Raw genomic sequence first — 27,455 nt, 5'->3', positions numbered from 1 at the left:
TGATTGAAAGCGAGAAGTGGTGAATGAAATAAACAGCAGACAGCAGATCAGGAGAAAGATTAAAACAGGACTCTCGATTTCCCACCACTTTCATTGTCTTTTATCCTCAGTGGATGTTTTTGTATTTATTGGGGAGAAGAAGAAGAAAAAATCAGTACACATATTTGAGGAACTTCATTATTTAGTCTCTTTTTCATCCGTAAGGCCTCTGGCTATTTTCCTTGCTAAAGTCAGGCGAGCGTGTCTCTTCCATTCCTCTCTCTGTCGACTGCGGTGCAATTGTGTGCTGGTAGAACAAGCGAGGAAAAATCGACACACCTTTGCAGCAAAGTGTACCTGTGGCTCTGATTATTGGCGAGCTTGTGTACAGCAGTGGCTGATGGGAGGCTGATGAACTCAAAGCAGGAGCTGACATTTTCCTGCCCTGTGGCTGAGGCAGAGGGGAGGGGTGCAGGTGTCCGTTCAGGTCTAATGGGCCATCCATTCACTCGTTTAATTGAGTGTCTTTTATCTGCCTCCAGTGACCTCTTTTATTCTCAATTTCTCCCTCTCCGTTTCCTTCGCTCATCTATTTTTTTTGTTGGCCCCACCCCTCCACCTCATCCTCCTTCCTTCCCCTCCCTTGCAGTCCAAACTCTCCTCTTTTTTTTTTTTTTTTGGTTGTCAGACAGCATTCCCATCTAACTACAGCTTATTCCGACTTTAGACATAATGGCCATCACTGGTTATTTTCTAAAAAACATCTGACGGGCTGTGAGGAGACAGTATGACGGCGAGGTGCACTTTCAGCATCGAATTAATATCCAGAAAATGGAGTTTTCTGTCAGTTTCCTTCTTTTTTCCCTCCATTTCTTTCCCTTTTGTCCTTCGCCGTCCTTCCTCTCTTTGTCTCCCTGTGGCTCCCAGCTTGTCTCCTGGTCCTTCCTCTACTTTCTTCTCCCTGACTGTGAATCCAGTCTTACCTCTGCCTGTCTCTTGGTCTCAGTGTCCTTACACACAATGACATGCACATTTCAAAGCCCAATTTCTTATTGTGCCTTTCATTTTCAAAGCAAATAACATCTTTCCAGTCTAATATTTACATTTTGCCTCTCCAATCTTGAAGCAGGACACTATATTTTAGCTTCAATCACACCGGCTTACTACAGAACATACATAGACCGACCTATATATGGGACTATTTGCATAACGCTCATTTGTGGCAGCAATTAAAAGCTGAGATTTAACCCCTTTTTAGAACAGAAATAGATGCTTTGATGAGCTAATAAACATATCATATGGATTTACTGCAGAGCTTGAAGGCCTTGCACACCACAAGCTGTAACTCCCTGAGTGATTGTAATTCAATTTTTGTGTGTCAGAACATTATTGTATGATTTACTTTACATATTTTTATTTTACGTAATTTATTTTGGCATATTAAAGTGAGCATTTTCCAGCTTCTCTGTTATTACCTTTCTGGAAATTCTAATCACCTTCTTTGTGAGGATTTCTAAATTTATGAAGATTAAAAATGATTATAATCAGATTAACAAAATCCTGTAAACTGTCTCATTTTTTCTTCTCCTCCCCCACCTCCTTTTTTCTTTCCACCGCTCGGTGAAAAACCAGCTGTGAGAATTAAAGAGCTGCCTCCTGAATTAATTCTTGACCTTTGGCTCTGATGGGAGATTACATCTGCCCTTCTACAAGAAAGAAAGTCTAATTTTACAGCCATTTTGTTCAAAATTACAATGGGAAGAGTGTAATACAGGACCATTTTGATGAGCAGGAGAACAGCGAGAATTAGAATGAGAGCGGCGAGGGGAGCAAAGAGGACAATAGAGTCTCACATAATTTGCTGTGACCTAATTGCAGCATCATAACCTGAACTTCTTTGGCAGCTCCGTGCCAAGGTCGGCTACACATGCTAAATGCCATGTGTAAATGTAATGTAAGTTTATCCTGTTGTCACATTCTTTTTAGATAAGGGGGATTTTATGCCTAAAATGTTAACGTTCAGAAATGGTGCAGTGGTGAGATAAGAGTCTTAACGCCCCCCTTTTTGGCAAGTTTGTTGAGAGACAGTTGGAAATCCCCGTGGTTAACTTTGAGAGAGTTTGTTTAAAGACTCCAGGATTACTGTTAGTCAAGTTCTTTTCCATATTTATTTAGCTGAGCGACACAGCTTGAGGGCTGGAGTATCCAGGGACGCCCGGTCCGTCCTGCCTTTCTCCTCTGCAGCGCCATAAACGGTGGCTTCGTCACAATGGGGAAATGATTATAAACCACGGATGCACATGCACAGTCACAATGTTCTCCAGGCTGGACTCCCTTTAGCCTGCAGTGGATAATTAGCATCTCTCACACGTGCTTAGGCTTGATTAAAACTCAGTTTACAGTGAGCGCCGCTGTGAGGTCGCCATCTGTCACCTACCGAGGCCACCATGAGATGTACTCTAGTCTGAGGGAGTGAGAAATGCGCCGTGTGTGCGTGTGGCGGTTTGATAAAGCAGAGGAAAAAGATGGGGCACAGAAAGAGAAATGGCAGACGGGTGAGGCGAGAAGCAGCGGGAGGCATTCTGTTAAATAAGTGGTCCCGCTCGCTCCCTATGGCCTGTATATTAGAGCCAAATCACATATTTTCCGTAGTGGCAGAAAAAGCTCCCGACTGCAGGTTGGAGATTTGTATTATTTACTTGAACTGTGCGACCTTGTGACTGCGGTTTTGGGAATACTCATGTTTATACATGGGAGCCAGATAGGAAGTGTGGGACTTCCAAGGCTCATAAAACCCACTGTGTGTGAAAGCCACTGTATTTTTCGACCAAAATGCATGTGCATTAGTGGAATAAGACTTTTTATACCCGCAAAAAATACAGTGATTTCACACCACAGCTGTGAGACAAAGCACATTATAACTGCGAAGTGTGTATTTGTTATGTTGATGGCAAACTTTAATGCCATATTCATTGAAATAGATCTGCCGCAAACGTAATAACATCAGCAGCTATTCGGTGATAGATGTGTTTGCTTCCAGTTTACAGATTGCTGTTGTTTCCATAGCGATATCCTGAATATTTCGCGTTATATGCTGGAATATTTGGGCAGATGGTGCAGATGCATTGAAAAATAAACTCTCAGCCTCGGTGTCTGTCTGCTCCAAAGTGCCCCACAGAGAAACAACATAAAGACAATTGAGAACTGCTGTATTTGCTCGAAAAGAGTGAGAATATTTTTTTGAAGCTTGACTGCTCTTCCGGAGGCGCCATCGAATGACGCCTCGGGAAGAGCTTCAAAACGCGTTGCCACCTCTCTACATGTGCTATTACAGCCACAACAAGTTTTCCTCTGTGTGCCTCCTTTCCTCTGTGTTTCAATAAATATTTTCATTCGTTTTGATTCCACGCCTGGATGGTAACATAAAGTGGATGTGATTTGCACCGAATGGGCACCATTGTCCACGTTTCACCTCCTCAAATGACATCCCCCCCCCACAGAGGTGTTCATTTAATTGCATTTTTGAAACTATGGTTGACCTCATGCTTCATGTCATGAACTTTTCTTATAAAGTAGTTTACTTGAGTGTAGCATCACTCAGTTAATCAATGAGGCAACAGACTTAAAATCAATTCATGACTATTTTTAAGTCGACATGCCAAACAGTCCTGGACTCCACTGCCTCACTTATTGTTCTTAATTGCATTTCTTCTTTTTTTTATTAGCTCTTCACCATTTTCTCATATTGTACATCCAATTTATCAACCAATGGAAAAAAAAAACCCAACCTAAAAAACAATCAGCTTGCTAACAGATAATGAAAATAACCATTAGTTGTCGCACTAAGCTGAATTATCTGTGTTTGCTCTGCAATATTGATCAGTCATTTTCAGGTAAGGAGCTGCTCTGTGTGCATGCCAATTTGGAAAAAGCCTCTCAGTGTGGGTGAGTGTGCATATACTCACATTAAAATACAGCACTTACCTCTCGCTGTGTTTGTCCAAACGGTTGAAACTCAAGTGCAGCACTGTACTCTGCTCATCACACATGCAGCTCTTGATGCAGATGATAATTTCACAAACTGTTTCAGCAAAACAGTGCATCTTAATGGAACACATCTTCATATTAAACTGTAGTTGTGACCCTGTGTTTCCGTAAGCAGCATTTGTAATCTCAGGAACAAGCTGTGACTTCCTTAAAATGCGTGTTCATCTGTGCATGTTGGATGATACGACCAAACAAACCGCAGCATTTGACTCTAGCTGCATTTCAGTTTCTTTAAGGAGCTTGTCTAATCTCAAGAGCAGGCACATATTTATGTGAAATATGTGTGTGTTTGTGAGAGAGAGAGAGAGCGAGCGTAGGCAAGTGTGTGCACTTAGTGCTTATACATCTTATTTTCACAGTGGTTGGTATTTCTATTCAGTTGCATTTGCAATTTGAGAGCGGTGGAGAGCTTGGAAACTGCAAGCAGACAGAAGTCATTTAGGAATTCGGCAATTCAAGGCCCGTGGAAGTGTACTCACAGTTTGGCACAATTAGTACTAAAAGGGGTCCCTGCTTGACAAATTAGCACACAAAATGTCAGCCGGTAGTTTAGCACATCCACAATGAGCCCTTGCAAATTAGCACATATTTTGAGGAGGGAGCTGGCACATTATTATGAATAGAGAGAGCCCAGCAAATTAGCACATCTGTTGCCAGTGCTCAGAATTAATACATGTTATATGATCACTGGTTTCCCACTTGGAGCTGGGTCAGGGACGAGGGCCGTGGCACACTTTTCTAATTGAACACTCTGTGTGTGCGCTCATTATAGGAGATTGATGAGATTGGCAATGGACAAGCCAATTATTACTCTGAGTGCAACTGAACTTAGATATCTTTGAATGCTTCAGGCGCGAGCTTTAAATTCTCACATCCGTCACATTTCCCCCAGACTCAGTTGTTTCTTACCTGACAGGTTTATTTAGTCTCAATCCTTGGAGTGCGTGATTGTGTGTGTTCGCACTCCTATGTCCAAGTGTGTGAGTCAGCCTGAGGCTTAGCGTCCAGCAGTGGCAGGTGACAGTCCGGACCAGTGTCAAGAGGCTTTAGGGTGACAGGACTGATGCTATTCTTAAGAAAACACTAAGAACAAGCTAAACAAGTTGGATAACAGCAGCTAAAAAGCTGTTCACACAAACTGCTTACAGACTGATTGATTACAGATGTTAATTCATTTCCAAATGATGTAGATCATGTCATTATTTGTTCCATGTTTACTTAAGTTATGGTTCCTTCATTAAATTCTGACATTTCTATTCTAGTCTATTCTAATCTAGTCTAGTCTATACCACCGCAAAATAAATGTTAAAAACCAACAATTTTTTTTTAATTTCTGGCAGTTGGGGCACCAACACATTGTGGCTGTGAAAACTCTAATGACACAAGATATGTCTCATTTAACAAACTTAAAATTACATAACCAATTCTTCTGTTTTTTATTTGTAACTATGTAATTTCAGAAATATATGTACACTGTAAAATTAACAATTTTGTCTCACAAACAAAAAAGGAAATAATTGCAAATTTACGACAAATTTGCAAACATATTTTAAGAATTTTTTTGAAAAACGGTTTTCATTGAAAATGGAAATTTTATGGTTTTTCAAGTACAAGTTTTAATTTTATTTTCCATAAGACATGCGTAGTCACTGTCTGTTTATACATTTAATTTTTTTTATTTAAAATTGTATTTCTACATATTTCAGAAAAGGAAAAATATTTATGAATTAAAATTCTGTAAAATTCTATTTTTTACATTGTATTTTAATCATGTAAATAACTAGGTATTTACTCATTTTACTCTTTTAAGCCCATTTATTCAGAAAATAACTAATTCATTAAGATCAGTGAAACTGAGTGATGACCATGTTTCTTATCATTCCTGATTAAGTGTGAGCCAGCTGTTCAGGGCGGCACAAACTAGTAACGGCTCATTCATGAACTAATTACTTCATCATTAGTTATTCCCAAGTGGACAAAAACTCATTTTAGTAGTTACTAACTTCTCCTTCACTACCTCAGTGTATTTATATACCTGAAATAAAGCTTCAACAAAACTCACTGAGCTTTTCTCAGGGGTTCACAGTTAGTTACTTAAAGACAAACCAGAAAAAGCACAAACATGAAACTAATGATGAAGTAATGAGGGATGAATAAGTGGTTACTATTTCAGCAGCTGGTTCAGACTTAATCAGAAAAGACTTATGGAGGAAGTGATTGTTTTTCTGTGTCATGGATATTTATGAGCTAATCATTACTAAATTATTTTTTAATACAGTATCTCCCAGTCTGTGTTCTGGTAACTCATCATTAGTCCTTGACTCTGAGTTATTCAGGAGCCGTGCATTAACACTTCATTAATTATCTCTTCATTTCTAATTCCTTCCTCATTTGTTATACAGTCTCTGTTCACATTTTTCCGTGTTTAAAGTGCAAAGTGCAGGTTTGCTGGGTGCAACCATGAATGTATCGAGGATCTGCCTAGTAGGAAAAAAAAAACCCTATTAACAAAGTTTACTGCTTTCCTTATCGTGCTTTTACAAAACCAATACTCCGCAAGATGCTATCTGTGAGCTGAGGTCAGAGAAGATGTAGCTGGACAAACAATGCACCGAGGTTATGTATCACCGAGGTTATGTATCACCTCGCTATGCAGCAGTATAAAAACAGCATGTGTCTCTGTGCATGTGTGCACACTCGAGGAGAGTTGGAAGGAAAATCACACCTTACACAATCAGTGAATGTGTTTGCGAGAAAAACAAAGAAAGCCACACCCTGTAGTGGTCTAAATGGCTTTCAAGTGATTTTTTTTTTTGCACCTCTAATAGCTTGTTTGTGTGGCATCACAGCAATGGTGATTGTCAAGCATACTTGATGTATTCTGCTCCGGGGTCAGATTTCTGGGGATCTTCAGGTAGAGGGAGAATTGGCCCTTGTGCAGCATAGGAAGGTCAGTCTACCACTCCACCAAGGGGAGCTTCAGATTAATGACCAGGGGCGGCGACTCTCTGCAGGCCTTCATGCATCATGTCCCATTCACCGCCAAACATGTCAGGGAGCGCTCCCGCTGGGATTTTCAGGGATATTTATGGAGCATTTCCATCACTTTTGCCTCCTGCCTATTGGCTCCGAGCTCTGATCCTGGCTGGCTGAAAGAGGAGGGAAGAAAGAAACCACTGTGGGGGTGGCCGGGGTGTGGTGGACGGTGGTCTTTAAAGCCGAGCTGAGGGACTTTCATGCGCATACCTGGGCCACTCGCCTTAGCGACAGTGTTGCTCACCGGTTGCCATGGTAGCCACCTTACAGCTCACCGCCATCCTGCAGCTGCAGTGCTGGTCATTAGTCACACAGACAGGCCGTCCACATTATCACGACGCCCTTCCTCCACCGATCAGCTGCTCACATTCCAAAACTGCCGATGCCTCTCAGCCATAGCATAGATGCATGAGTTGCCATGGCAACATATCTGACTCCCATCTCCCATTGTACGAGAGCATCCTTGAGCAGGGAGAGCCAATTGTGTTTTCATTTTGAGTTTTGTAAATAACCTTTATCTCTTAGAAATAAATACGCTCTCTCTGCTCGGACTCACAAAGCCACTAAAACAGAGCCTCGGCTTTAATCTTTGCCAGAACAGCGTGTGAGCAGCAGAATTTATTTTACCGAGCATGAATTTCAAGGTTAGGCCGATGGTATTGTTTGTGAAGTGTGTCCTTCAGAGATGAATGACTTCTGTTCACAGAAATTCATTTCAATTTAACTTCATTTCTGTGAGAAATTAAGCCACTGACCAAGCGATTGCGTGATGCTCAATCCAAAATTCATTTCATTAAACATTAAAAGGAAACACTGAAAAGGGAGAAAAATACACAAAGACGCCCTCTCGCACTGCACTTTCATTTTGACTTTCTGTTCAGTCTTTCGCTCTATTACACACACACACACACACACACACACACACACTGAGACACTCAGATCAGCAGCCCTGTTTTCTCGTCAGGGTGATTATCCAGCTCATAACTCACTCAGAGCTTTCATTTGCACTATAATTCACACCAGTCCCAATGATGGCGACTCTATAATTCACACACTCACACACACACTGATTATCTCAGCTGTAACTCACACACACACACCTGCAATCAGACAGACGACAAAAGCGAGCGGACAGGAGGTTTATAAACAGAGCGCTACTAGACTTTAGGCAAGCTAAATATACATTAAGTCCTATATGGGAGCAAGCTTTTTTTTCCCCCCAAGATGATGGTTCGATTCATCCATCACTGTAAACAACACTGAGGAGCTATATAAAAATGTAAATCGAGGCTACATTCCAAGCAACATTTTCCATTTGCTGTCATTTTGCGATATATTATAATAGTTGACACAGCCCGGGAAATATTTAATTTAATGTTTCCGCTCCTCTGTGTTCTCAAAGGTATACGATTTCTTTTAAAACCCAGCATGCCCAAGCCACACAGTGTGTCAAAGAAATCTGATGAGCATAACTTAATACCATTATGTTCATTTTCAGAGTCATTGAACAGGCCGGTGGATCTTAGTCTGCTCCCTCGGGGCATAAGTGTAATAATATTCTATTAGGTCAGACTGACATGATTTGGTATCGTCTTTAATGGTGATTCTCGCTTATTCGTTCTTTTGAAGATTAATGTGCCATTTCGGTGAAATGAAATGACATGAATAGCATCATGTTCACATCACATCGCTGGAGAGGAGGAGGAGGAGGCACAGCGCAAGGGAAAACTCATTATCAAAGCTCACTCAGTGACACAGTGAAGTACAAAAACATGCACTTTATCGCCTTTATAAGTTTATCCACAGCTCTCGTCTTTCACTGCAACATCCTTTTCCACTTTGGACTCGATTTGGACTATATATTAGAGGAAATACAATAAAATATAGTGAGAAATCCCAATATGTGGCTGTAGCGTGGTGACAATGATAGAGCTCACTTCCTTGGGTTAATGACATCTTCTTTGCCCTCCTGCACTCATTTTCTATCACTCCCTGCCATGGCCAGATGCTATTTATAGCCGCTCTGTCTATTACTGTACAGCTCGCTCTGTCTCTTTCTCCACTCTTTTAAAAATGCGTCACTCTCTGTCTTTTTCTCTTTCCCTCTCACTTTTCCCTCGCTCTCGGTAATTGAATCAATAAACAGACTTTAAACTTTTCTTTTTTTCAGTTTGGATTTCGTCAAACCGACTCTCCGTCCTCAGAGAGGATGGAAAGCCGTGGATGGACTCCTGAACTCTGCTCTCGTCTCCAAGAGTGTTTCTCAGAGCTGCTCTCTCAACCCCCTTTCATCTTACTCCCCTCAAACATTCTCTTTTAAGTTTGATTTTCTGTAAAGCTTTCTTGGGATTTAGTCCATTTTCAAAGGTGTACGAGCTATTGAAATGTATTGTGGGTATTCTTTTTTTTTTTTTAAATGTTTATTTTCATTGTTGAAAGTAGTTTTATTCTTCTGCTGTTTCAGCTGTGCAAAAATTTTAATATGCCGCATATTCCGGCATATTGCACCACCTAGGACACGGTTTTACCTCATCTTCTTGCTGGATGTGTGAATGTAGTCTGTCATCATTCTCACTGACCCCATTTACACCTGAAATCAAACACATTCTGTAAAAGGTCCCAAGACACGTTTGAAACGGAGCATCTAAATGGGATTGGAACAGCAGTGTGCCCATGTGTATATACATACATGTGTGTATAAATATATATAGATAAGTGTGTGTCTCTGGGTGCGTGTGTGTTCCACCAAATCACAGGTCAGTTCAAACCTATAATCAGCCCCTAATCCTGGATTCAGAACTAATATTGATGGGCGTTTTGCAGATTTAATCATCCTTGTTCGGCTCAATATAATTGACGTGTTTGAAGGGTCAAGTTCTACGTAGACGACACCTTACTTTGTAATGGTAATTGTTTTCTGGCTCACGCCGCATTGGTGAAGCTGTAAATATTGTTTGTTTTTGGGCAGTGACTTATTTTCTCAATTAGCAAGCATTATGAGGTGTGATTCTTGTAAACCCAAAAGATTTCTCAGGCAGGCACGGCATTACTCTCCTATTAAACATCGACATAGGTAACAGTGCAATTTATGTGCCGCAGAGGTCATTTGTTTTTAATTAGCGTGATTAATTAATTCATTTTTTAATTGACTGGCCGCTGTTTTTTTTTTTTGTTTTTTTTTTACTGCCTGTCCTACTGTTCTGGCTTCTTTTTATGCATCACTTAAATTGTGTTCCTGACTCCTCCAATAGCGCCCATTGTCTCGCTCATCCCACCACCTTTTTCACTCTAATTTCGGTGCTCTCCTGTCTGGCTTTCTTTGCTCTCGTCTCATTTGAGAATCATTGAAATCAATGGGACAAAATGGAGGAGTGAACCTTTCTGTCAAGGCTGAGCGAGGGAGTCAGAGAAGGGCACCCACCCCTGAACTCCCCTCCCAATGCAACTAATTGCCTATAATTACACCGACGACTGCCACAGAATGCAAATCAGTTGAGGTCCAAACGCCTAATCCGCACTGTAAATCAGTTTCATGTCAGCGTGTGACTGAGCTGTGCAGAGCAGCGAATACAAAAGCATCAATAATATGAGTCCAACTACTGAGGTATGAAAATGATGGCACTGCTTGAGCTGATGTTGCCTGCATCATATCGATCATTCGCTTGAATGGCGGTTCAGTTAAGGAATCTATGGCTATTACAGGAGGTTGAAGTATCAATTCAGAGGTCTTGCTTTTATGTGACTTTTATTTATTATTTTTTAAACCCTCAGGAGGAATATTCGAATCCATTGAGAGTGGGCCCTCCGGAGCAGAGGAACTAGCCTTTAAATTTGCCTTGAACACAATCAACAGGAACCGCACATTGCTCCCCAACACCACACTGACCTATGACATCCAGAGAATAAACATCTTTGACAGCTTTGAGGCCTCCCGGAAAGGTGAGTCAGGAGGTGCGGGAGGGATGTTAGGCAGAGCTTCACCGTGAGCGCTGTTTTTTCGTCCTTCATCACATTTCTGTGAAATAGTGATTCACACGAAGCCCTTTGAACAATCACCGTCCTGTCCGCTCTCTAATTTGAAAGTCAAATTTATGCACACTTCTGTGAAGCGCCCTAAGATAATCCCCTGCTAGTGTGAAAAGAAAAAGTAATATCCAGTCCTTGTGCACTATTTTATGCTTAAATATAACACTTCACATTTGATGGATGCATCATTCATCGGCGTCATGCAACACTACGCCTCAATGATGAGGCAAAACAACCATGATGTCTGAAGTGTCTAAAAAAAAAATCTCGATTTACTGCTCACTCAGAAGATAATTATTCATTTTTATTAAATCGAGTTGTGAATGAACAAACAGGGTATTGATTCTAAACGCGAACATATAGTCGATTTAGTATTGTTTTCTGTGATTCACATCATCGAACCACTTATACAACCTGTAATGGCAAAACATCCACAAAGACATTTGTCTGCTGAAATAGACGATTAACTGACAGTTGAATTAAAAAATGAGCACGCAAAATAACGCTACATATGAAAAATGCTTGTGGAGTCCAAAAGAAATTCTAATTATTTTGCTATTTTTGAAGCCTGTGCTGTGACAGTCATGTTTTTTTGTTGTTACATACATGTCCTAGTAGCCAAAAAAGAGTTCCACTTGCAAAAACATTGCTCCAAGTCTTTAGCGGTAGTGAACAAAATCTCCACCGGATGCCTTTAATTATGACTATAAACTGGGTTGTGAATATTATTAAGCAATTTTTCTGATTATGTTTTGCTTGTTTGGGCTACAATGTGGTTAAATAACAAAGATTTGAAGCTTACTTGTTTCTTTTGCTTCCCAGCATGTGACCAGCTTTCCCTCGGAGTGGCGGCCATTTTTGGCCCCTCACACAGCTCGTCAGCGAATGCAGTCCAGTCCATCTGCAACGCTCTGGGAGTGCCCCACATTCAGACCAAGTGGAAGCATCAAGTGTCAGACAACAGGGACTCGTACTATGTCAGCCTGTTCCCCGACTTCTCCTCCCTCAGTAGAGCCATCCTTGACCTGGTGCACTTCTTCAAATGGAGAACGGTCACCGTGGTCTACGACGACAGCACAGGTACAGGTACAGTTGTGTTGTCGGTCCTCGTCTTCCACCCTCGTGTCTGCTTTGTGTGATGATAAATGTGACCTTTTTTAAACCTGCAACATTCACCCTGTAAGATGTCCAGAAAACAAAAAAAAGAGGTGCCAGGTGAACTACAAAAAGCAGCACTGCTGCACAGAGTTCAGTGAGTGCTTTGTAACCTGTCAAGTTAATTCAGAAATCAATAGCTTACTGTTCTGCCTCAGTCCTCCAGGTGCTGCCCATGTCAGTCTTCCAGGAGAGTGAGCAGCAGCATAGGAAAAAAAAAAAAGAAAAAGAGAACCACATTACCCAGAATGACCCAATGTCTCTTCAGATTAATGCAATGCAGAATTGTAGTATGTGGGCGCTGACAACAGCCATTAATAACACACAGAGACACTTGATCTCTGAGGGTGGCTATCAAATGTGTCTGTGAGCCATTTCGTGTATCCTGTGACTTTGTAGAGTGGCTCATAATATGCATTATAAAAGGCGAGTCGTATTTTAGCTGGAGCACTGTGATATTTTTATGAGGTAAAGTGTAATCACTCCGCAGAAGATAACAATATTCAAATGCTTATTCACAGTTTATGAGCTATTTGGCGTGATGTGGTTGACAAGTAAATGTAAGTAAATTACAGAGTTAGGAGGAGACTTAAATTGTAGACAGGTTGTTGCCTAATGAATTTACTTGTCTTGCAGCTGACAACCTAAATTGTGCCTCTAAATAGATATTTAAACCCCTCTCTGTCTGCATTACCAGTGACGCATCTTGAAACTATTACTTTTGCAGCCATTTGCCTTCCGCCAGTGTCTCTACCTTCCCACCCGTGACATACATTTCACTTATTCCAGTGGTGCAGGATGCTAGCACCTATATGTTCACCTCAAATGATATCCCAGTGGCTCGTCCCACTTGCCACATTATTCTGACTCATCTCCTTGACCTCTCTACACTTCCTGCCTCGGAGCTCAATGCGTCAACACCCTCATTTTCCGGCAAAGTGTCCCAGAGAGATGCCAAAAGGTGACCTCTCACCTCTCTGTCTGTGTCAGATGGGAGGGGTTCAGGCCTCCTCTGTGGAGTATTTCTGCTGTGACACACCTGATGCCCTGAAAAGTGTGACAGCTGCAGAGTCCGTGTTGCTTCTCCCCCCGCCCCCCTTTTACCTCCCTCTTCGCTTCCACCCGGTCTCAGGCTGTAATCACACAGCTTCATGCTCCAGGGCCCCGCACTGCTGATTGGAGCCTATCTGACGGCTGGCAGGAAAAACTATCGGAGGGGATAAAATATTCACACACAGCCGTTAGAAGATCCAGGGGGAAAGTCTGAAGGCATTAGCCAGAGTCCACAAACATCTACACTGACAGTGTTTCCCAAACGTTGAGCTCCCTTGACAGGTTTTTTTTTTACTTGCTTAACACCTCCCAAAGTGTCAGTGCGAACAAAAACAGGGAGACGCACACATGCCCTGGAGTAGGGATCTATTGGGATTACCTGAGGAAAGCTCTTGGAGGTTCAGTATTCCTCCCTACAATGGTACTTTTCACAACAAGACCTGCATGTTCCTATTTCACACCAATCTCGCTATAGGCCTCGGGGAGACCCAGCCCCACTCACAGTAAGACCATTAAACTGCTCACACAGCACTTCATTTCAAAATAAAAAATAGGCTGAGCTATCTTAAAGTGGTTCCACAGAAAAAAAAAAATCCTATCTCTCTCCAGTTCCCTCTCAAACTACCCTCTCTGCTCCATCCATTTTTATACCCATGACAAGTAATCATCTCTCCCATCAATCCAGCCTCTTTCATCCCTGGACTCTGAAGTTCTTTACTGAGGGAGAAACTCATTGTAATCTCATCACAGTATCTCCCGGAGAGCTTTCTACCTGAGCGTGTGGTCGAGAAATGAAAGGTGAAGATTGTAGCTCAATATGTGACGGCGGCGTCGGGCTCCCTAGGGGCAAGTACAAGCTGGGCAAACAGAGCCTCTCTCATCAGAACACATCTGAAGAGTGTGTGAGAGGGAGGCAGGAGAGGTGGGATTGACCACGGCTTTCCATCAGGATAAAATTGAAGCTATTCCATGCTACTGTACGGTGTCATGAAAGACAAGAGCAAATCAACATTCGGGAAGCTTCTGTCGGATTGGAAGTTTTTCCGTAGGAGGGTGCAGATGGAGGTTGGTTCTATTTTGTGCTTTTTGTATAAAAGAGTGCAACGTGCTGGATTGGTGTAACATTCTCTTGATAGGTCTGTAGCAGTGTGTTTGCTTGCCAAGCATGAGTAGGAGGATCAATAGACTGAGGATTAGGAAGGCATGCATATGAGCCTTTTCTCTTTTCTTTTTTTTTTCTGCTGAGAAAACCTGATTCCAGTTGGTTTTCCATGGCCTCCTTAGAATCAGAGATACTTCAAAATGGCGGCAGATCAAACACAGTATGTTGCCGCATCTTTAAAATTCCTCTTTCACGCTATACGTGTCCTCTTTGTCTGCAGGTCTCATTCGACTGCAAGAGCTGATCAAGGCGCCATCACGATACAACATTCGTTTGAAGATCCGACAGCTGCCCACGGAGACCAAGGACGCCAAGCCACTTCTGAAGGAGATGAAGAAGGCGAAGGAGTTCCACGTCATCTTTGACTGTGGACACGAGATGGCTGCCTGGATCCTGAAGCAGGTACGAGTCCCACTTTAATGAGCCATGATAGCTTCTTAGAGTGGCTGCAAAAGAACAAACTGAAAACCCCGAAGCCATTAATAATACATAAATGATAAGTAGGTATGAAAAAAAAGTCATTTAATATTAAACACTTTTAGGTCACGCATTTTTTTACCTTTAAGTACAATATGTAAACATTTAGAGAGGGTAAGTTGATGGAGGAGGCTGCAGCATTTGTGTGCAACATCAGTAATTCTATCATCGTATTTCCTGAATTTAATTAAAAGCAAGTTAACTGCAGTCCCAAAATTTGCATAATTTCCCCTTATAGAGACACAGACTCAGTACTGAGTACACAGAGTCACTGTTCATTCATTATGTATATGCACTAAAACAATAAGATCATGCGTGTTCCCTTTATTACTCTTTCTCTCGTTAAGCACTGATGCAAATGATTTGGATACCTACTCTCTACTCTGGGCATCTTTAATCTCTTTGCAGAATATTGGATCTCTACTACTGGCCTATCATAATGAATGCTCTCCACTGCACAATAAAGTTTTTTTTAATTAGAAAGTCTAATTCAGCTCCCAGGCAAGTTAAATTCATTTAACGGAGGCACATTATTTATGAGAACTGTGGGGGGTTCTTATTGAATGGAAGTTGGAGTTCACTCTATTGCAGCACGTCTACGGGAAAACAAGAATGATTATTTATTAGGGTGAATAGTTAGTTGGTTATTTATTGCGTCATGCACATCTGAACATGAACAAAGCTTCTTGCATTGCACTGTAATCATCATATAATGAGCAATAAAATATGAAATGGACTCGGTTGTTGTCGGTGCTAATGGTAATGTATTTTAGTGGGATTGTGCACACAGAGATCTCTGGTTTTGGGGTAAATTCTGCTGCACAAAAGGCCCAAGGTTTATACCAAGCATCAGCAGAGCAGTTTGCTGAGGGAGAGTCGTGAATTTGACTCTGGAATGTTTTCTGAAAAATGAAACAGAAACCGTTATGAATACTTAGCTGCATATTCCGTAAATCGACTGGCTTTAAGTCTGTGTGCATGTCATTCGTCGTTCCTTCATCATAACCACCCACTGCTTTCTTGACTGTAAATAGCTTTAATAGCGTGCCCACTGAACATAACAAGGAGCTTCAGAAGGTATTTTGCCAATTCACATAGCAAGGGAGCTGTGAAATAAACTAAATCACATCAGCGCAAACAACATATTTTGTGTGAAAAATAGCTACTTTAAAATCCTTTCTCAAAACAGTTTTTTTTTTTCAAGAAAAAGGTGTCATTGGAGAGTTGGGTTTTTTGTTTTTTTTTTGCATAATTTTAACCTACTGCTTTTTATTCTTCTGTGTCATATGAAAATATCTTTCAGTTATTAGTTGGATGATTACATGAGACATTGCTACCTGTGTGGTGATAGCATGGCATTCTAAGTATAATAACTGTTGAATAAATCTATTAATCAACCAGCAGCTCCAGTTAAAATGTTGTAAATAGGCTCTTTTAATGGGATACCTTTTCTCTCTCAGGTGCCTTTCTGACAAGTCTCAGGATGACTGTGTGGGTTAAATAGCAGCTAAATGAATAATTGTAATGGATAGTGGAATATGCCCATTAAGCTGTTTGTATTTAACTTTTAGCTGCTGCCTGCTATTCATTTCTCCCTGCAGGCCCTGGCCATGGGGATGATGACTGAGTACTACCATTATATTTTTACTACCCTGGTGAGTACACTGGCACTTCTTCTTTATTGACAAAATGCACTGATAGAATGCTATTTGTTAGATTTTTTTTATATTTTTTTCTGCTCATCACTGTCCGCTTGATGATGTGTGGTTGGGACAGTTTTCTTTTCCTGGGCTCATTGGCGTGCAGACACTCATCTGTTTCTTCTTGTCGCAAGGCAAAATTCATCCATCTGTCTGAGTGTCAGATAGTAGTTTTTCTTCTCCGAGAATAAAATTAAACTCCACTGGGAGCTAGATGAAAAAACACAAAAAAACATCCCATTATTTTGTGAGAACTTGAACTACAACCTGACTTCATGCTGATAAAAAAGAAAAGAAAGCAGATTGCCTTGAAAGGCTGAGTCATTTTCTGCAGTTTGTCATAAATGCGTTCTTTTAATTTTAAGGTATCAGTTGTTGAAAGTTTGACTTCAGACTATTCTCTGAATTTTGCACCAACCTTTTCTTACCCTACCTGGCTGACCACAACTCAGAGTGTAGGAAACAAAAGCAGTCGGAGGTATTTTATTCTGACTCAGGCGGCGATTGAAGTTCTCCAAAGTTCTTTGATCTAGCCACTACAAAGATTGCTTGCTATGCTGCGGATGAAAAACAGCACATCTTCTCTGAGCCAAGAGAACAGAAGACTGAGAGCTCAGATAATAGCCCTGAGCAGATGAGACTGTCACCCATTTGGTCCATTATAGCTCTAACAAACAAATGGCACGCTGTGTTGTTTGGAGCCCAATTGGAAAGGCTGAGAGAGAGGTTTTGAGCAAAACTGACCTGAAAAAGACATTTACCAGTGCAACAGGATATGTAACTACCCATCCACATAAGAACCTGGTCAGATGAAAGGGGGAGTGAGTGACAGCAGGTATGGCAGTGGGGAAGGGAAGAGAATAGTGATTATAGGGCTCTTTCAGTGGCGTGTTGCTGCTTGTCGGGATGGAAACATGCCTACTTTAACATCAGCCAGTGTTTGGCAGAACGGAGGCCGCTGTGCTGGCCTAAGCTGCCGTGTACTGGTACCAAGCCATCCGTGCTGCTTTCGGAATAGGACAGCAAACATTGACCATGGCACCCCCTTTCTGCGTCCATCACCTGCTGTTGCACTGTCAACTGTGCTGCTGCGTCCCAGAGACATCTGCCTGGTGAGATGCCAGACATGCTGTATGCAGGACAATCGGGTTGTCCTTTCACTTCCACATGATAGATGGCAGTCCACCAAGGCCTGCCTGTAACCTTGAAAGTCTTGCCTTAATCAAGGCTACTGCCTCAGCACGAGATAAAATAACTTCTGAAACGCCTTCAACTGCACCTTTCTGCTCTCACATCTCCAGCTAAAAGATGCCACTCAGACGACCGCTCTTAATTAGTGAGATGAGGGATATGTGGCGGTGCAAAAATGAAGATGCGAGAATCATTATTTCTGCAGAACCAAACATCTTTAATCTCTCTTCCAGGACCTTTTCGCCCTCGACATGGAACCGTACCGCTACAGTGGAGTCAACATGACCGGGTTCCGCATCCTCAACACAGAAAACTCTCAGGTGTCGTCAATCATCGAGAAGTGGTCAATGGAGCGGTTACAAGCCCCACCCAAACCGGACTCAGGCCTGCTGGATGGATTCATGACAGTAGGCTTAAAGCTTTTTATGCTCCTTACATAATGCACGTTATGCTGCGCATGCAAGACATATTTATAGCTGTGCATCCGAGTGACCAAATCAATGGGGCACCATGTTGAAAGAATCAGCACTTTTGGGAGTTTGATTCTGCAGGCGCGTGTTTTTACACAGAAAGATCTTTCTGAAACTGCAGATGAGAGCTGATGAGACAAATGATTGTTTTGAAATGTACAGGAGTGATTCCTAGCGGGGAGAATAAGTGAGTGCCAGTTGTCAATCAGCAGCTCAGTGGTGCGGGGCTCCTGGGGAGGGTACCGAAGCAGCATGAATGCCCTCTGCATGGAGCTTTTGAATTGGTGCTCCTGGGTCTAAATGCTCAGTAATGAGCCGGTGTGAATGGTAATAGCCGTTTATCTGCCCTCCTGCCTCTCACAACTCTCCTCTGGGAGCGTGGCCAAAATATGACAATCTGTCAGTGTTCATGCAGAGAGAGGGAGCAAATTGGATGGAAATTATGGCCTTGGTTTTTTAGGATGGCATCCAAAAAAGCATGGGATAAGGTGATTTGAAAGTGAAAACGGGAATGGTGCTCGTCATGGACATTCAAGGTCCCTTTCTGGGTCTGTTGTTGTAAACAGTCAATTTACTCCGCCTCCCTCACAGCAGCCTTCCTAAGAGACGGACACCTTTTTTCCTTCTTTTAGCCAGCTTTTCTCTTCTTTTCTTTTTTTTGCTTGGCAGATTTAAGATCTAGCATCAGAAATCTGTCTAATGAAAGAAGTGTCTTTTCATCAAAGACTAAAAGAGAACCCTTTGAATTAGACTCGGTGGATGGTGCGTACTCAAATATCAATCGCAGCTGTAATTCAATTCTTGCACATGATCAAAAACACACAATCAGTCATGGAAATAAATGTGTTTTTTTTTCTTCTCTATTTGCTGCACATACACCAATCTTTCATGTCTTGTCAGGAATATGCTGCACGCACTGTTACGAATATAGAAATATCACATTACATTTTACCTGAAGCAAATGTATATGCATTCTTTTTTTCCCATGTGGCACTGGAGTGCAGCAAAACGAGCAGTAGTTAAGTATGCAGAAAGATTAATGCAATGCACGGAGAGGTCAAATCACTCAATTTTTTTCTTTTCCCTTCCCCGGAAATTAATGGATATTAGTGCTGAATGTTGAACTGATTAATTAGCATTGCATGAATCATCTTGTCAGATCCTATACTACATATTGACATGTCTCAATGGACTGGAATCGCGGTTAAATAATAAATAATACTTCCAACGGCAGGCTTGACAAAGTGCTTCATTAGAGTGCTCTATTTATAAGTCCTGGGTCTGATGCGTTTTATTCTTTAGAGTCCTCCAGCCTAAGACGGTTCTTTATAATGAGTGAATGAGGAGATTTCCAGTGTGAATGCAAAAATAAATATAAAAGAAATTGTAATAAATGCATAGCAGAGAAGCAGCTGCTCTGATTTAAAATACACCCCACACCTACATAATGAATGTAAGGATTAAAATAACATTTGGTTTTCCTGTAACGCAAATGTCTTTAATTAATCTGTAGATTTGACATTTATGCTGTGGCGCTCTGGGCAGTGGAGCCACCTTGAAGGATATCATTAAATTAAAGCGAGAGAGTGCTGCAGCGGCCGGTGTGTGACCTTCCACCCCCGACCCTCCCTCCAGCCTTTTTATTTCTCCTCTCCTCTCTCATGCCTTGTTCTTATTCTGTGCGATATAGGAGCCTTGCTGGGTTTTTCTGGGCTTGTTTGCTCTCGGTGGCCAGGCAACAGTTGTGTAGTGATGGTTACCAGGACAACGCCGTCCATGTCACCTTGTGATTTCATGAAGGATTGATTGACTGAGATGGGAGGAGGAGGAGGGTTGCAGCAAGAGAGGGAGAGGAGGAGGAGGAGAAGAAGGAAGGGGGAGGAGTGTTGAGAGGTGCATGCGATGTTTTTCCCTCACGCCACGAGGCTGGCGTTAATGCAGGGTGGTGTATAATCACAGTGACACTCGGTGCCTTGGGTGAGGCCGAGTGTTGTCTCAGGGAAGGATGTATAATGAGAAGTCCTTCCCCAGACCAGGCGAGCTCACAGCCACAAACGCACTGAGCTGCTGCATCCTAACTCTGTTTGTCAGAGGTATCTGTAACGTGGAGGGACGCATAATCAGAGCGGGGATGCTAATTAGTTTGTTTCATTTGTTTGTGTATGTGCCGCCGATCTCATCTGTTTGTGTCAGCTCTTCGACCAAACCCCGAGATTAAGCTCAAGTCGTCGTAACCCTTCGTCTTGAAGTGAATACACAGCAATTAGAGACCTACAACCCGCACGCAGACACACAAACTCAAAATCAGACAACAATATTAGATATTTTGCATCAAATCTGATTATTATTTTGTCTGTGTCTGCATATAATTATTGCCTGCAGCTAATGAGATATTTGGTTATAATGCTTTGTTGTAATTTGAATTATTTTAAATCCCCATTCAATGAGCTAAGTGTATACTTAGATTTAACTGAGGGTAAATCTAAAAACCAGTTTCCCTGTTGTATGCCTCCCCCGAGGCTCTAGCCCCAGATCTTTTCTACATCTGCATTATTTCATTTATGTCTACATTTCACTGAGCTATAATTACCAGCACAGAGAGCTGGAAGTTCTCTAGTGTCGTCAACACAATTGAAAATTCCGGTGTAATAGCTCATAATAATGACTCTCTTATTAATAGAGAGCGGCTGTTTGAATAATATGTATGACACGTTGGGGCTGGGATGCTCTTTTAGTTCACATGGGACGCAGTTAAAAGCTTGTTAGACTAACACAATCGAAATTAACTGAATTCACAACAAATACACTGAGATGCATGCATGCTCAGCAAACTTTCCAAGTGTACGGTAATAATTCTTTATGAAAATCAGGTTTTAATAATATCTACAATGCTGCACAGTGACTTTTATCTTCCTCCCCAAAAAGGCATACAACACTTTGTTTGGATCCATGTAGTACACAACAAAAGCTAGTTTTGGAGACAAGCAGTTGTGAACAAAAGTTTACATACACTTACAAATTAGGTTCTTTTATAGAACCAAAATGCTACCATACCTAGAGTCAGGCATGGTGGTGGTAGTATTATGCTCAAGGCTGTTTTGTTGCACCTGGAACTGGTGCTTTACACAAAGTTAACAGAATAATGAAAAATTAAAACCTAAAATCATCAGCAAGGAGGTTGAGTCTTCGATGCAGTCATGTTCAAACAAGACAGTGACCACAAACACACATTAAATGTGGTGAATAAATGGATAGAATCAGGCTGGAAATAAGGTTTTAAAATTCTCTCACCAAAGTCCTGACTTAAACCCCATAAAGCATGTGTCAAAAAGCCAACATATTTAGTTTAAATGCACCAATTCAGCCAGGAGAAGTGGTCAAAGATACGACCAGAAGCCTGTAGATGGCTAACAAAAGTAGCTTGTTGAGGTTAAAAGGGCCAAAGAACATTTAACCAAATATTAGCATTGCTGTACATATATTTTTGACCCAGCAGATTTTATCATATTTCCAGGAAACCTCTAAGAAATCTATGAAATAACCAACATTCATCACTGTTTTTTTAAAATGGCAAAGACACAAGTTTTAGCAATTCCTTTATAAAAAAAAATTTGGATTCAGGAGAGTTATTAGAAACTCAAGACTGCCATGATATACTGGGTCTTTAAAAGTGTGTATTCAAGACAGAAATTTAGTACACCTTCCATACTCAAAGTTTTAATACTTAAGTTTTACCTAATGTCATAAAACACATTGCCAAGCATTTTTCAGCAGCAGCTCCTCGGCGTATTTGCATTCTGTAACTGTCTTAGCGTATAATTGTTAATGGCAGCCTGCCATTCCCCCCATGGGATATGAATTGCACGCAGAAGGGATTCACCAGAAGTGGTGCATGCACGTACTGGGTCCTGTTTCACCGAATCTGCAGCGTGCCAGCTGTGATTTGTAACATGAGATAATTTCCTCCCCGTTAATTTTGACACATTTCACTAACTAAGACAAACTCACTGTCTGTGACCTGGGCCCGACCGTGTGAGAGCCCTGCAGCACTTGCAATAATTGTAATTTCTGAGTGACAGTCTTGTTTGTGATGCTGCCACCATTTTGCAACACGAGTGCGCGCAAATTGCTTTTGTCAAACAGGCCTCTGGATGTTGTTCTGACACCAAAATCCAGAGCATGCATGCATTGTACATAATGTGAAAAACAAGATCATTCCTCATCAGACTTGAAATGAAAACTATAAAACCTAAATTCACAATGAATCCCCTCTGCCCCTGTTGTCCTTCTGCTTTTATGACAGCGTCGCCAGTCAAGATGCGTTTTTCATTCTCCAGCAGTTAATGCGTTTGAGTTGAATTATGACATGTGCATTATTGCAATGATCTCGCCATTACCGCCAGATCAACAAAGACTGAACACACAGATTTTGGTGTGATGTTTTTTGTACAGATTGGGCCTTTTTAAGTATTTTCTGCTGAGTGTACTTCATTTCTATTTGGGCTCAAATTAGGTATAATGGGAGCAGAGAACGGAACAGTGAGAGAAAAATGGAGGGAGCAGGTTTGCAGAGAAATGCACAGGAGTGGAGTGAGGCAGGGAGAAAGAGGGGAAACAGCACACACCTAGGTGCATTAACAAGCACTGCTGGGAGGAGAGTGGGAGACACCCACACAGTGAAAGCACTGTGCAGGAACCTGCTAGGCAGCGGCTTCAGCTCTGGAAAGAATGTGTTTTTCATGCATGTTTTATGTGTGTTTGGACTGTGTGTGAGTGTGAAACACAATGAGCACATATTGTAGGATGTCTGGTTCGATTTCTCGTTTGGTAGCTCTTCGAACGGAGAGGACTTGGCTCAGATTTGTCCTCACCGTTGGGCACATGGCTGCCTGGAATCATGCAAAAGGAAAGAGAATACCGACACATGAATCTCTCTCCCTCTGCGCTTCATTCATACAGCATTTCAACCAAATGAGGGTCCTAAGCATGGGCGTTGGGCCAAATTTGCTGCTCCCCAGTCAGTTTGGTGTTGAATGGAGGACACATACTGTAATTCTGCCTGATGTGAATCGCTGCATAAATAAACTTTACTGGAAATTAAATTCAGCATTTGGGGAAATGCTTTTGTTTGCTCAAACTGGCTTCACATTCTACCCTGCAGCTTAAATTAGTTCTACAGGACACCGAATATTCACTTTTTCTCCCCCCCAAACTCTGTTTGGTTTGGTGTCCAACTAATGCATCAGCATGACTGGACACTGAGTTTGTCACAAATACAAGATGATCAGCAAGGAAATCAAGTGCAGAAATGCAAAAATTAAAATGCAGTGTAGTTGCTATGCTAGAGAACATTTGCAAATGTATTTTTTACCTGTAAAATATCCCCTCCGGCCCATAATGTTCTTTAATAACCACATTTAAGTGTTCCACATTCAAAAATGTCCATTAACACAATCTGCCTATCATTATGGGTTTTTATCCCTGAATATATGTTGCCTTAAAAATCCCGAATGAGTCAGATTCCAATTAGCCGCCATTGCAAGCTGCTCTCCAGCGCTTTGACAAACCCCCTGCTTAGAATCACATAGAATAGCATGATGCCTCAATATTGCATTTGATATAGAACGGATGGAGCGAGCAGAATGAGCTCCGCACAGGTTCACAGGTTGGTTGCGTCCATTACAGCAATGTGATCTCCCTCCCTCTGATCCCAGTTGGCAGAGGAGAGAGCCTTTTAAAGACAGCAACTGTGGAGAGCAGACACTCGATGCCCTGTGCCGGGCACCACCAGCTGGGCTTGGCACAGCATCAACATTATTAGCACCAGTGCTCCCTTGGTCCATAGAAGCCTTTTGTGAGTGAGAACAGGCAGGCAGAGGGAGAGGAGGAATTTAAATAGAGCATTTATTATCATTTTTTTTCTCTTTGATTTTGCTCCTTCGGAATCATTTGACTTCGGTGTCTCACATATTTATTGTTTTTCCGCACCAAATTGAAAGAGGAAGCAGTGCAAATAGGCGAGAATGACAAGACACAGTTAGACCACATTCCTTAACAGCATGCTCCTGTAACTCACATACTGCACTACATATGCACACACATGCCAGACGTTCCTCGACAGAAATGCAAGCAGGCGCCTGCAGATGTTATATAGGACAATAAAAGACTTTGCAATCAGGGACTACAACCATCATCAGATCACTATCACACAATCAGCCCCTGGAGGCCTGTGCAGGCAGCAGGAGCTGTGTGTCATGGCCACACTTGGGCTCAGGGATATTGACTGGCCTTGGGATCTCTTGGCACGCTAGCGTCCTTCGAGAAGCTGGCCCTCCCACCTACGCGTACAATCACACACATATACCGTACTTTATATACTGCATATAGCATGCGCATACAGTATGTAACCATTCAAATGGAACCTTCCATTCAGTGCATACAAACAAACAGACAAAATTATGAAGCAGGCATGTGCACACAAACAAAAATCTACACATAGTGACATACTGCTGTTTAATTTGTTTTTTTGCTTCTATTGTGGTACATTTCTGGGTTTGTCAAATATTGTACTTTTTAGTCCTCTACATTTATTTTAAAGTCTGTTACTTAGTTATTAGTTAGCTATTTGGCAGATCCAGGTTTTAAAAACCTATAATGAGCATGTAAAAGATAACAAATTGCTATACAGTACATTCAACTTGACAGAATGATTACATTTGGCAATCAGCTGCAACATAAAAATGTCATTTACTTATGTGAAAATAATCCAGAATAAAATAGTAATCCTTGAAAGTGGGCCATTCTGCACAATGAAATTATATTTTTAACAAAAATATTAATGCAGCTGCACAAAAACAGTTGCAAAATGCAAGTCTCCTGTATGCACACAGAAAACATGGAGGATTTTATGCTGCACTGTGTACAGTTATTGCAGTTCATAAATAGCAAGTAGTGTAAATAAATATTCTTCATTAGAGTACTATAAACCAAAGATTTTCCTATAGGACATGTTTTTTTGTTTGTTTGTTTTTTTTAATTGATAGCATCCTGCAGTATTCTGAAGAGACCCCTGCAAAATGGCCACTGTTTAGCAGTAACCCAGATGTAATTAACACTGGCTGTGTTGTTTACACTATGAATCAAGTGCGGACTGCCTCCATACTGCCTGCATCCTCCCTCTCTCTTCCTTTTTTTCTCTCTCCGGCTCTGTGGCCACTGGAGCCCACCAGATGGTAGCGAAATACAAAGTAGTTCTAGCCTTTAACAACCCTCTCCTCTTTCTTCACCGCTCTGCAGACTCCAACCCAAACGTGTCTTTGTCACATATGAAGTCGAGTTCTTTAGTGAGTCACAATTTAATCACAACCCAGGTCTTGGCTTCTTTTCAATGGCTTCGAATAGTTTGTTATTCTGGAAATTTTTTGGAGAGTGTCGCTGATGAACTGGGGGGAAGATTAAACCTGCGGTGTGGGCACCCAGCCTCTTTAGCAAAACCTGACTGGGGGTTGATGAAATATGAGGAAAGGCCATCATGTTAAACAGCCACTTAATCAGATGTAGGTTAGGCAGCATGGTGTTAATTAGGGTGGACTCTGAACTGGACTGTGCTGCCAGCAGCATGCTGTTGCCTGAAGGATCTGGTGGGACACGATGGCTCTGAACATTTGCAGCCTCTTTTGTCAGACTTAATAAAATAGTTGGGCACGGCATCATATTTGATGTTTTTTTGTGTGCTGTCATAATCTGGGATATTTTTAACCACGCTCGTGGCTTAGCTCGAGAGATGGCAGACTGTCAGCGGTTGCAGCTAAGTGTATCAACAACTTCGGGATGGATTGCTTTGAAATTTCCATACAGACACTGTGTTGATCACAGAATGAATTGCATTAACGTTGCTGATCCTCTGACTTTCTATCTAGCAGGAGGTCCAAAATTTGAATTTGCTCAATACTGCTAATCTAAATGGAATCTAAAGTAGATTTAAAAATAAAGTGGGTGAGCAAGGCAAACATTCCAGTCATCACGTGATCATTGTTATCATGGTAATAATATTAGAATGGAGCTCACAGCACTGCTGGTCCAAGCCTGAAGTGACTGTAGCCTCTTGCTCTGGTTATGAGCTGAATTAATATGTTCTGAAAACCCTACATCAGACCATCTTTGCAGGGAAAATCTAGTATGCAAGACAGTGTGTCTGGCAGTGGCACCAGTAGTTTGTTTGGAACAAACAGAAGAGGGACTAGGTAGTTAGCCTGAGCAGGCTGTGCATATTTGAACTGCTTCACCCATTTAGCTATGTAAACCCATTGTTTTCAAAGTTTGAAAAGGGTATTAACTCTCTTCCTCCCTGTCTGCCTTTATTCTAAAGTTCAAATATACAATTTACCGGCACAGTGAGATAAAAAACCTGTGAGGTTACACCGATGAAAGAATAATTCTTGAAGCAAAAAGATCACTCAGACTTTGGTAGAAGTACAATGTAAGGTCAGAATGGTGGTTTTGTCAACATGAAAGCATCTGTCCGGGTTTGATAAGAGCACTTTAATAACACTGCATCAGTACTGAATCAATATATATAGACATATTTTCTGCTCACACTCTCCACCATTCCGACAGGACCCTGTCTTTTAAAGCAAAAAAACTCTGCAGTGTAGTCCTTTATTCCCCTTTAAAGTGTGCTTAAATCTACAATAAAACCATGAATGTGCTTTCACATAAATCCAGCTGCCATCAATGAATCTGTTACCCAGGAGTCCCTGTTGGAAGAAGCCAGTCTTACTTTCCTGTGACAAAAACCTCATTTAAAAAAAAAATTCAGCAAGCCTGCTCTGTTGCCTCAGCATTTGGAAAATGCAATGTGAGAAAGGGATTAAACCTCTAATGCACAAAAGAAAAAGAGGAAAAATAACAGCGACGGCACTGGCAAATCCACACTCTGAGCAATACTCACATACAGCTCAGTGAAATGCTGTAGAGAGCAACTGGGGAAGGCAGAGGGATGACAAAGGGGATGAAAAGGAAGAAGAGACAGGGGTGAAGGGAGAAGGGACTGGGGCAAAACATAGGCAGTCAGAAAGAAAAAGACGAAGAGAGACAGACTAGAAAAGTTACGGACAGAGAAAGAGATGGCAGTACACTGAGCCGTAGTCACCCAAGGGC

General features: G+C 41.6%; 1 protein-coding gene across 3 annotated transcripts in view; it reads left to right on the top strand.

Annotated features, from left to right (window-relative positions):
* Nucleotides 1-27,455, top strand: part of LOC110948038 (glutamate receptor ionotropic, kainate 2-like) — a 63,773-nt gene that overhangs the window by 7,300 nt on the left and 29,018 nt on the right. For 2 of the 3 annotated variants that reach the window (XM_022189406.2, XM_022189408.2), the window contains exons 2-6: nucleotides 10,834-11,001; nucleotides 11,911-12,174; nucleotides 14,679-14,860; nucleotides 16,537-16,590; nucleotides 18,060-18,233. In XM_022189406.2, coding sequence (XP_022045098.1) covers nucleotides 10,834-11,001; nucleotides 11,911-12,174; nucleotides 14,679-14,860; nucleotides 16,537-16,590; nucleotides 18,060-18,233 — 842 coding nt within the window. The remainder of the gene's footprint in view (nucleotides 1-10,833; nucleotides 11,002-11,910; nucleotides 12,175-14,678; nucleotides 14,861-16,536; nucleotides 16,591-18,059; nucleotides 18,234-27,455) is intronic. The other variant, XM_022189407.2, reaches the window with a different exon arrangement.

This window comes from Acanthochromis polyacanthus, chromosome 16, assembly GCF_021347895.1.
Source record: "Acanthochromis polyacanthus isolate Apoly-LR-REF ecotype Palm Island chromosome 16, KAUST_Apoly_ChrSc, whole genome shotgun sequence".
NCBI classification, from domain to species: domain Eukaryota; kingdom Metazoa; phylum Chordata; class Actinopteri; family Pomacentridae; genus Acanthochromis; species Acanthochromis polyacanthus.
Note: the sequence above shows the minus strand (reverse complement) of the source record. Positions and strands in the feature narration are given on the sequence as shown.